The sequence below is a fragment of the Carcharodon carcharias genome, chromosome 5 (genome assembly GCF_017639515.1).
Source record: "Carcharodon carcharias isolate sCarCar2 chromosome 5, sCarCar2.pri, whole genome shotgun sequence".
In the NCBI taxonomy this organism is placed as follows: Eukaryota; Metazoa; Chordata; class Chondrichthyes; order Lamniformes; family Lamnidae; genus Carcharodon; species Carcharodon carcharias.
This window is the reverse complement of record NC_054471.1, coordinates 132,125,983-132,138,060: the sequence shown is the minus strand read 5'-3', so window position 1 is coordinate 132,138,060 and position 12,078 is coordinate 132,125,983. Positions and strand designations below refer to the sequence as shown.

Below are 12,078 nucleotides of genomic sequence, written 5' to 3'. Positions count from 1 at the left end.
ACTTTTTTTGCTTCTCTTCTACCTCTTCTGTATTTCTAATTTTTCACATTTTTGTATTCCCTCCCTTCATTTATCATATTCTGTTTTAAACCACATCATTGCACTAACCTTTGTTATACTGTTTATTTAAAGACAAAACATATTTAACATACATCATAGTACTCTTGCATTTAAATATCTCTCACTGCTGCTTTCCCAGCCAAATAATATAGGCTAAATTCTTCATTATCCACTACTGAATTGTACAAAATTGATAATGTCCTTCAATGCCATCTTTAAATGTCTAAATGCCTTATGTTCAGCTATCACCAAGTTGTGAATCTATTTTCACTGCTGCATGTAGGCCCCATCTCATTTTTAATTATCTCCCACAGCTGCCATTTTTCCAATCTAATCATCCACCCTACACTCTGCTTTATCCACTACTTCGGTGTACAAAATGACCTTCAATGCATTGATCTGCAAGTTCCATGAAATCTTTAATGTACTATGGTCTAGGAAGACTGAAATCTTGCTGAGGTCAATTAATCCTATGAAAGGTCCAATAACACAGTTCTGTCAAATGTTAGTTCTTAATACTGAATTTGATTCATTAGTTGGCTTGCAACTGCTAGAAATATTTTAGATAAAATTAGAACCATTCACTTATATTTTATTGATGCTGAGGGGTTTATAGGTGACCCATTCCAATTAACACCTTGTGAATGCCTATATTTGATATCGCAAGCTCTGGGTTACACTGAAAGATGATAACTATACTTCCTTCATTTACTCTAATTAATTTAAATATCCAGTGTTCAGCTTTGGCTAGGTTGTGAATCTATACTCACCAACACTGCATTATGTAGGCCACTTGAAGCAACATAGTTGGCTGTGGTCTTACAGTAAAGGGAAAATGAAAACAATTGAATGAATGTTATCTAATTTTCAATAGTAATTACTCAAAATAAAAGGAACATAAATCCACAGCTGGCCTAATTAGTCTATTGTTCCCTTCACAATGAGTAGTTTGTCAGCAAGATCTATACACAGCAAGACTTGTTGTCATCTATTTTACAACTGAAGAAAGAAAATGGCAGTGGTGTTTTAATGGTTATTACTTTTTAGAAATCATAAAACAAATTCAGTCCTATTTAATAATGCTGTAATCTCTAGGTGCTCATGGAACAAAATTGTTAGAAGCATTTTTGTCTTGAATTTTACATCTATATTCTGTGGTTTTCATTTTTCTCTTTATTAAGAGGTTGATCTTTAGTCCATTGCATTTGAATGCTTCATAGATGCATTCCTATATCTATTCCATGTACTTTTTTTACTTTTGATGCAAAAGTCAGTTTTATCTTTAAAGATAAAATTTGTCTTTGTCTGAGATGAGTTTCATTGCTGTTTGTCATCATTTTAAAATTCTCATCTCCTTAATTTCAAATCCCTTCACGGCCTTGTCCCTTCCTATCTCTGTAATCTTCTCAAATCCTGCAAGCCTTGGAAATCTTTGTGATCCTCTAATTCCAGCATTTTGCACTTTCCTGATTTTAATCATTCCACCATAGGTGACCATGTTTTCAGTTGCATTGACCCTAAGCTGTGGAATTTTCTACCTAATCTCCCCGTATCTCTCTCCCCTCATTTAAGTTATTGCATAAAACCTATTGCTTTGACCAAGCTTTTTGGTCATTTGTCTTGAAATCTCCTTCTGTGACTCAGTGTGAAAAACATTTTTATTGATAAAACACTGTTGAGCACTTTGGGATATTTTTGCTATGTTAAATGTGTTATATGAATGTGAGTTGTTGCTGTTTGAATTTTACAATAGCACTACCATTATGCAAATCAACGACACAGCAGAGGTAATACAATATGTCCACTCACGTCTTCCATCAGTTCCTTCAATAGCTGCAGATTCCTCTGTGTCTCTCCAAGTTCCTTCCGGAAGGTCTGAGAGGCAGACTTTTCTTGTGTCAACCTTTCCTCTAAAGCCTTCAAAATGTATCACAGCAGTTGGTGAATATCTGATCAAAACACGGCACTGCAACAACTAACCTGTTTGTATCAGGCATTTTGAAGATTGTATGGCAGTAGACAGAAGTCTACATTAGGATAAGTAGATAAGCATGATATTAGAATCCTTCACCATATTGAGATTTACTCAAGAGACTACAAAATGAAAATTTATGAAATATTCACCCAACTCATTCAGGCAGTAAAAGGCTGAACTATATTAACCATGGATGTCCCACGGTTATTCTCTAGTCTGTGCTGAGTTATCTGATCTTAGCTGGGAAGTGGAAAGAGTGCTCATTTGTACTTGAAAGTTGATGTCTTATAACAGGTGTAGGATCCCTATTTGCCTATGAAGCAAATTCATGTTTTTGAGTAAAAGCTGGATGTCCAATTCATAGGGCTATCATTTCAAAATTATATCGAGTGGACTCTGAGCATCCAAAGAGTGGTTGCTTGTTTCTTTGTTATTGGCCAGGCAGATGTGCCTTTCTGAATCCATACTGACTGTTGTTAACTAGCTTATTGTTTTACAGATATTTCCCAATTACTCCTGACAATTGAATATATATTTTACATGGAATTCCTATAAGATTATTGAGTCTGCAGACACTACATCTGCTTTGTTACCTTTTCAGAGTATGGGCACCATTTTCAAACGACTGGTACCTCTCCAATGCCAGTTCCTCCCTCATATTGGTTTTCAAAGTTCCCAAATCCCCTCCCACCTCTCTCAGAGCACCTGGCTTTAATACTATTTAATTGTGGGATTAATTTTTTTACCCATTATACTTAAACCTCTTTATTTATATGTAAGTCATTAATGTTGGCTTTATTAATTCTCAAGAGAGACTTGTTTATTGCTGAAGAAAGACATTTTGTCAAAGCTTTTTGTCTTGCTTTCGTCAGGACAATTGCAAGAATACCAATGCCAGGAGAAGCAACAACTTTGTATGAGAAGAGAATGCTGATTGGTTGGCAAGTGGACTCTGATTGCTAGAGGCCATGGAGAATGCACCAGTTCATGGCGACTGATAGTTAACTGCCAAGCATTATTTGAAATTTAAACCAGACAGCTTGACTCTGATTGGTCACGTCATTGCCCTGAGGAATGAACCAGCGAATGGTTATCACTTATTTTGTTTAGCTGAAACAGGCGCAATGTGTGTACATGTTCTTCCAGTCTGCAAAGAACAAAGCATTGTGGATTGATATATGTAGCTTCCAGCACACACAAATACACCACACTGTGAGCGCGACTGATGCTTTTAAATTGGTTGTCAGCATAATTTTTAGCAGAATGACGATTATTTAGTAAACGTTGTCCAATTATGGAATCACATTTAATATTGGACACCTTTCTGAGCTTTGCAAGCACGGGCTGGTTGGGTTCAGTTTGTATGTTGCTGGCTGCAAACACCGGTAGAGGCATGCTGTTTGATACAATCCACCAGTCTTTGAGAGGTATGGCCTACATACCTAGCACCACACTGGCACTGAAATTCATATACCACATTACTTATTTGTGAGATAGGCAGAATATCTTTTTGGTTTGACGGTAGCATCTTGTTAGTGCGAAGATCACTCTTGTTGCTACTGGACAGTAGCAGGTGAAACAGCAAGCTTCACCTGTTGCTCATATCTTTGAGATACTTTGCCCTTCCAGGGTAATCTGAGGTAGACTTGGGCACTTTTCAGGGCCAAAAATGATGGCCTTAGGCCCATTCAAGAGTTTGTGTGATATACAGCACGAAATGATCTAATCATGGTAGCCAATATCCTGCAGGATGTCTTTGATATTCCCTATTTCAGCATCAAGCTTGTATGGTGAACAAATGGCTTGGGTCCTATGAGGTTGCCAATACAGCCAATTTTATAGCGCTTGGAACTGTAAGATTCCTTACACATGTATTGACCAGTGAAGGTAGGCTTGCGATAGACCATGGTAGAGAACCCTCTGGAAGATTTCTCAACTAGTATTTTTTTAAATATTTGTTCATGGGATGTGGATGTTGCTGGCTAGGCTAACATTCATTGCCCGTCCCTAATTGTCCTTGTTCAGAGGGCACTTTAAGAGTCAACCACATTGCTGTGGGTCTGAAGTCACATGTAGGCCAGACCAGGTAAGGGCAGCAGATTTTCTTCCCCAAAGGACATTAGTGAACCAGATGGGTTTTTACGACAATCAACAATGGTTTCATGGTTTTCATCAGACTTTGAATTTTTTAAAATATTGAATTCAAATTCAAATTTGAATCCAGGTCCCCAGAGAATTACCCTGGGCCTCTGGAATACGAGTCAGTAATAATACCATTATGCCATTGCCTGTCAGTGAAAGGGAACTTATTTGACTGCTCAATTTCAAAGGTAAATTTGAGCGCAGGATGGAGCCCATTAAGACATGCAAGGAAATTATTACATGCTGCTACCCAAGCAGCCCGTGCTTGCAAATCTCAAAACAGTGTCCAACAATGGATGTGATTCAGTGATTGGATAACATTTGCTCAATGATCTTCAGTGTACTAAAAATTACGTTGACAATCAATTTAAGATTGTCAGTTGGGCTTGCAGTTTGGCACATTTGTGTGTACTGGAAGCTACATATATTAATACCCAGGGCCCTGTTTTTTGCAGACAAAAAGAACATGTAACATATTGCACCTGTTTCAGCTAAACAAAATAAGTTTCAGCCATTCACTGGCTCATTCCTCAGGGCAATGACTTGTCTAATCAGAGTTAAGCTGCCTGGTTCAAATTTCAAACAATGCATGGCATTAACTGTGATTCACCATTAACTGGTGCATTTCTCAAGGCAATGCCTCTACTAATTAGAGTCCACTTGCCAACCAATCAGCACTTTCTTCTAATACGGTATAAAGTTGCTTCCCCTGACATTGGTATTCTTGCAATTATCCTGATGAAAGCAAGATGAAAAGCTTCGACAAAATGTCTTTTTTCAGCAAAACTCAAATTCTGTACTAACAAGTGACTATTTGTTCATAGTTACTTTGTAAATACTTGGTGAAAGTAATCAAACGTAATGTTTACCAGTCTTCGTTTGGTTTCAGTTTTTGTGCATTTGCATCTGATGGTGCTGACCATTTGAGTGATGTCCCCTTAATCTATTATAATGCTGAAAGGCTTTTTTTATTGTTTTATTTTCTTATCCACCCTGTCAAATCTCTTTGGTATTTATGTCTTTGTTAAATTGAGAAACCCTAAACTATATATTATATTCTAAATGTGGCCAAAGCATTGTCTTTGGACAAGTTTATCATTGTACTTCATACCCAAATTTATAAGACCCCAAATATCATTCTCCCCTTTATTGTCTCGTCTTCCTTCATGAGCACTGTTCTATATTTGGACCCCCTAGGTCTCCATGTTCCTCTATAATGTGCAGCATCTTCCAGTTCAGCTGGAACTTCTAATTCTCTCAGTTCATGTTAAAGAGTGAGATAGAAAAGATCATGATTGAAGATACAGACCCATTCCAATCAGATGTTCATTCCCAAAACAGGAATAGGTTAATTCATGTTTAAAGAAATTGGGGCCCAAATTCTGCCCTTGTTTCAGTGGAGTCCACTGGAGTTTCCGTGGGATTCAATTAGGATTTTTATAAACTAATCTGGGACCCCAAAAGATAGCTCTCTAAATTGGCAATTCCTCTTGTAAGGACAGGGCCTTCCTTCACCCCTGCAAGGCCATCAAAATAATGGGAATTCCACTCCGGCTCTCAGTCAGGACCCCATGTAGGTACGTAGGTAGGTGGAACTGCCCAATACCTTGCAGAAATGAGGAGTCGAGGCCTAGAACTCCAAAATTCAAGGGAGTGCATTTTTTAAAAATTACAAGCAAATCCCTAGTACTTTTCCAAAGGCTACCACTTTCCAGCCCAGCAGGCTCCATCCAGTGTTCCTGGGGCAGTATCATAGATGTGCCTCCAACCTGACTGGGCCTCACTCCTCCTCACACCTTCCTCTTATCCCATGCATTTTGATGTGCTGGAAGCCACAGATGCACAGATGTGCATCTCCTGAGACATGTGTCTCAAAATGTTTTTAGGGTCATTGTTTCTAAACTCACAAATGACAACACAGTTCCAAGGATTCTGACCCAGCAACAGTGAAGGAACAGCGATGTAGTTCCAAGTCAGGATGGTGTGTGGAACTTACAAGTGGTGGTGTTTGCATGCATTTGTTGTCTGTCCTTCTGAGTGGTAGAGTTTGGGGGGTTTGGAGGATGTTGTCGACTCGCCTAAGTGAGTTACTGTGGTGCATCTTGGAGATAGTACACACTGCTGCCACATCTGTGGTGGGGGAAGTCAATGATCAAGATGGTGGATGGTGTGCCAACCAAGCAGGCTGCTTTACCTAGATGGTGTCAAGCTTCTTGTGTGTTGTTGGAGCTGTACTAATCTAGGCAAGTGGAGAGTATTCCATCATACTCCTGACTTGTGCCTTGTAGATGGTGGACGGGCTTTGGGGAGTTAGGAAGCAAGTTACTCCACAGAATTCACAGCCTCTGACCTTCTCTTGTAGCCTTAGTATTTATATGGTTAGTTCAGTTCAGTTTCTTGTCAATGGTAACCCCCAGGATGTTGATAGTGGGAGTTCAGTGATGGTAATATCATTGAATGTCAAGGGGAGATGGTTAGATTTTGCCTGTGGGGTACGGTCATTGCCTAGTACTTGTGTGGTGCGAATGTTACTTGCCATTTATCAGTGCAAGCCTGAATGTGTCCAGGTCTTGCTGCATTTGGAAACAGACAGCTTCAGTATCTGAGGAGTCGCAAATGGTGCTGAACATTGTGCAATCATCAACGAACATCCCCACTTCTGACCTTACGATGGAAGGGAGGTCATTGATGCAGCAGCTGAAGATGATTGGGCCAAGACACTATCCTGAAGAATCCCTGCAACAATGTTTTAGGACTGAGATGATTGGCCTCCGACAACTACAACTGCTTTCATTTGTGTTAGGTATGACTCCAACCAGTGCAGAGTTTTCCCCTGATTCCCAATGACTTCAATTTGGCCAGAGCTCCTTGATACCACATTCGGTCAAATGCTGCCTTGATGTCAAGGGCAGTCACTCTAACCTCATCTCGAGTTCAGCTACTTTGTCCGTATTTGGAGCAATGGAGCTGAGTGGCCGTAAGTATCAGTGAGCAGGTATTTGCGGATATGTGCCAGTTATACACTGACAAGGAAGTGAAAATCATTTAGTTTCGTGGCCTCTTCAGAGAACTCGTCATCACTGCACATTTTACTAAGGCAGGAAAAGTAATTTACCTGTTTCTCCAGGTTACATTTTTCTATTTGCTGTTCTTGATCATCAATGACCTACAGAAAAAAGTAAAACCAAACCAGAAGCTATGCATCAGTGCACTGGCTCTAGCCTAACAACTGAGATTCACACTCACTTCAACATGACTATTGTTTATACTGCCACAAAACCTGGCACTTTCACCAGTAGCAGCATGTGTGTGTTGTTTTTCTTCAAAATTCTATTTCAAGCAAGCAGACAGGTACAAACACAAACACAAAAACAATAATTGCTGGAAAAACTCAGCAGGTCTGACAGCATCTGTGGAAAGGAAGACAGAGTCAATGTTTCGAGTCCGTATGACTCTTCGTTAGAAATAAAGAGGAATAAGAAATGTGGTGCAATATAAGCTGTTTATGGGGGGTGGGACAGGTGGAGCTGGATAGAGGGCCAATGATAGGTGGAGACATAGGAGAGATTGCCAAAGATGTCATAGACAAAAGGACAAAGGGGTGTTGACAGTAGTGATATTAGCTAAAGGATGTGCTAATGGTGACATTAAGGATAGGAAGCAGAATGAGCAAGGGACAGATGACCCTAGTGGAGGTGGGGTGGGGGGAAGGGATCAAAGTAGGCTAAAAGGTAGAGATAAAACAATGGATAGAAATACATTTTAAAAATAATAGAAATAGGTGGGAAAAGAAAAATATATATACAAAAAAAATAATAATTATTAGAAAAAAGGGGATCAAAAAGGGGGTGAGGAGGGAGGAGAGAGTTCATGATCTGAAGTTGTTGAACTCAATGTTAAATCCGGAAGGCTGTCAAGTGCCTAATTGGGAGATGAGGTGCTGTTCCTCCAGTTTGCGTTGAGCTTCACTGGAACATTGCAGCAGGCCAAGGACGGACATGTGGGCATGAGAGCAGGGTGGTGTGTTGAAATGGCAAACGACAGGGAGGTCTGGGTCATGCTTGTAGACAAACCGAAGGTGTTCCGCAAAGCGGTCACCCAGTCTGCGTTTGGTCTCTCCAATGTAGAGGAAACCGCATTGGGAGCAGCGAATGCAGTAGACTAAATTGAGAGAAGTGCAAGTGAAATGCTGCTTCACTTGAAAGAAGTGTTTGGGCCCTTGGACAGTGCGGAGGGGGGAAGTAAAGGGGCAGGTGTTGCACCTTCTGCGGTTGCATGGGAAGGTGCCGTGAGAGGCGGTTGAGGTGTAGAGGGTGATGGAGGAGTGAACCAGGGTCTCCCGGAGGGAACTGTCTCTACGGAATGCCACCGGGGGGGGTGAAAGGAAGATGTGTTTGGTGGTGGCATCATGCTGGAGTTGGCAGAAACGGCAGAGGATGATCCTTCGAATGCGGAGGCTGGTGGGGTGTTAAGTGAGGACAAGAGGGGCCCTATCATGGCTCTGGGAGCTAGAGGAAGATGTGAGGGCAGATGCACAAGAGATGGGAGATATCACTACCGTCAACACCCTTTTGTCCTTTTGTTTATGACATCTTTGGCAATCTCTCCTTTGCCTCCATCTATCACTGGCCCTCTATCCAGCTCCACCTGTCCCACCCCCTTTAAACAGCTTATATTTCACCATATTTCTTATTCCTCTTTAGTTCTGATGAAGAGTCATATGGACTTGAAATGTTAACCCTGTCTTCCTTTCCACAGATTCTGTCAGACCTGCTGAGTTTTTCCAGCAATTTTTGTTTTTGTTTCAGATTTCCAGCATCCACAGTATTTTGCTTTTATGTACAAACACAGACCTGCAGGAGGTAACAATACTGTTTTCAGAGAAGCTAATGTTACGTGCTGCTGGTGCAGCACCAGCACATTTCAGCATCTGTTCTTCAGCCAATTTCTCAAATAAAAGTAATGAGAAGAGGAAGGAAACATAGAAAAGGAAAGAAAAGTAGGAGAAACAGATAGAATGGTGCACATACAGAATGAGAGGTGAGAGAATTGGAAAGTGGGAGAAATATGAAAGAGTCGGAGCAGAAGGGAATGAAAGAGGCACACACACAAAAGCAAACATTCATCAGAGAGAAGGGGAAGAAGAGAGATGACACAGAAGGAAGAGAGGGAGGGACAGGTACAGAGACAGAGGGAAGAAGGTGAGAGTGAGAGAGACAGACAGAATGGTTGGGAAAGAGAGAAGGCACAGAAAGGAAAAGATAGAATGAAGAATTTTAAACCACAGGCTGGGGAGGGGATAAAATTCAAAAACAGGAAACTGACCTCAGCCCACCTCCAATGTGCCCACATTTTGTTTGAACAGGCTATAGGCAATGTACTCTCTAATTAATTGTGTAGTGCATGGCTGATTTGTTTAAATGTGCAGCCCTTCAAATGTTTCCATGTCGCCGCAGACATGTGGGAACTTAAAGGGGCACAGCCTGCATGGGAACTTTTGGGTTGCTGCACAGCTGTGCGGTCATGCAGCTTAGAGGAAAAATTGAGCGGTAATTAATATATGCAATGGGGGTCTTGTCTGTTGGCTGGAGAACTGGCAAGAGCCCTGCGTCACCTCCTTTGGGAAAGGCCCTCCATTACCTTAAGTGCCTTCCTCAGAATCAAGGAACATTGGGGTGGAAGTCCCACCCACTGAGAGCCGCTGGCCATTCAGAGGCAGGCGGCCTTCATTGATTGGCAGCACCACCAGGGCGGTGTTGACTGCTTTTGTTATTACACCCACCTGAGACCTAGGATCACCAGGAACACAGGTGAGTGATGGTGGGAGGAGGATTGCAGGATGGGTTGGGGAAGGGTCTTGGCAGCAAGGCCATGGGAGTGACTCTCAGCAGGTGTCCCTCCTCCTGATGCTGGGTCCCTCAATTAAGGGACCCCCAAACCTGGGAGCCCGCCAGCAAATGCGACAGGATTTACTTTTTGGGCTCAGCACATGGCGAGTCCCCCGCTCACTGCTGCGTGAACACCAGCATTGATGGGATGAGGCCTGTAAGTGGGCATTAATTGCCCACTTAAGAACCTCAGTTGGGGTGGAAGAATCTTCCATTCACCCATGGATTTATTTAGGCAGTGGTAGAAAGGTGGCAGGGCCCACTAGCCATCAAACATGCCATGGGGGAGAGCATTAAACCTCTCCCATAGTTTGGAACATGTGTGACTAAACTACTCTAAAAACCATGGCCATATTTTAATGAAGCTGTGTGTCTTTACTTGGAAATTGAAATGCTATGGGCCAGGTTTCCCCTGGCCCTGGAGGGCCAGCAGCGAACGGGAGGCAAAAGCACCCAGATACAACAGGTTCAGTTTTTCCAGCACTGCTTGTGAACCCAGAGAAGAAGTGCTTCAATCCCTGTCGCTCAAACAAACAGTCTTCCTGTCTTCCCTTCATGTCATCAGACCCTCTCTGCGGTCAGATGTGCCCTGTGATCATACCCCTGCAATTGGACCTCTGCCAGTCCCTCAACACTCTTTCTGGGTTCCTAATGTACCCACGCACCCCACCCCCCTATATACTTCAGAGTTCCCCAGCTGCTACATCATCACCTCACTCCCTACACTGGAGCTGGATTTTATACTCCTCTGTCAGTGGGTTTGAAGGTAGTGGGGCACATAAAATCCAGAGGGTGGCCTTTCTGCCACTGAGCCACCCACCCCCAACCTGTCTCAAACTTTACAGAGGGGCAGGGAGGGAAAGTGTGGGTCCGCCCCCTGCTCTTGGGCCTTTTGAGGCCCTCAAATGGCCAATTAATGGCCACATGAGGGTCTCAGCTGGCCGCCTCCCATATTTTACTCATAGGCTATGGAAATCCGGACCTATTTCCCCCAAAAAGTTGGAGATGTTGCATGAATTGAAATTTTCAAGCGTGTGCTAGAGAAGTTGAGTTTTATAGTGGAGAACAGTTAGAAACATTTTAAAACATATTGAATTAGATTGGTTTTGCTAAGGTTTATTGTGAGTCATGATGAATGTATTAAAAAGTACCTTAAAGTATATGTACATTTGCTTCACAGCATCAGGATTTTGCTTCAACATAATTTTTTTTCATAAAGTTCCTGCCTGCTTTGAGTGGAACACTGGCAACCCACACATAATCCCTTCTTTAATGGGTCAAATGGTTTGTTTCTGTACTGCACCATTCTATGATACATGCAACCTGCACCATATACTACCATAATGTCATATCAAAGGGCAAAAGCTAACCTTGCTGGCATGTTCACACTTTTTCCTGAGGTAGTCGTTCTCACACTGAAGTTGCTTCATGTCCAGCATGGGAAGCCGAGCTCCATCTTCTAGGCACTTCTCTACTTTTTGCTGCAAACTGAACACAAAGACAGCAAAGGTCATCAACCTGAAATGTTGGCTCTGTTTCTCTCAGGGCAGACGCTGCTGTGTGTTTCCAACATTTTCTGTTTTTATCATAAAGACAATAGTTGTCTTATAGACATCCCATAATGTACCTCGAAGGTTGGTAGTTAAAGAAATTTGTGCAGCTGCATATCAAAAATATTGGCTATTTTTAAAAGAAGAAAACCAACCACACAGATAATCACTGACCAAAAAATGGTGTAACTTTATTTTAAAATAACAAACTACATTGCTGATACCTCAAACCATTCTTTGGGAGCAGTAGATCAGAATGACCAGACAATAGACCCGGTTCCAGGTTCATTGGGCCCGATTTTAACTCATTCAAAACCCATCCACTTACACAGTGTTAAAATCGGGCCCATTGCATCCCGAGCTAGCACCAACATTTCTCTTCCTGCCCTTAAAAAGGTGTGGAGTGCACTTAATGTGGGAGTTGGTGCCTGTTTGAATGGGGGAATGGAATTAGGGGTAAGGG

The 12,078-nt window shown here is 41.9% G+C and overlaps 1 protein-coding gene across 2 annotated transcripts in view; it reads right to left on the bottom strand.

Moving 5' to 3' along the window:
• Positions 1–12,078, bottom strand: part of cep85l (centrosomal protein 85, like) — a 383,155-nt gene that overhangs the window by 8,919 nt on the left and 362,158 nt on the right. For both annotated transcript variants that reach the window (XM_041187501.1, XM_041187500.1), the window contains exons 9-11: positions 11,436–11,553; positions 7,293–7,343; positions 1,870–1,977 (exon numbers count right to left, since the gene is read on the bottom strand). In XM_041187501.1, the coding sequence (XP_041043435.1) occupies positions 1,870–1,977; positions 7,293–7,343; positions 11,436–11,553 (277 nt within the window). The remainder of the gene's footprint in view (positions 1–1,869; positions 1,978–7,292; positions 7,344–11,435; positions 11,554–12,078) is intronic.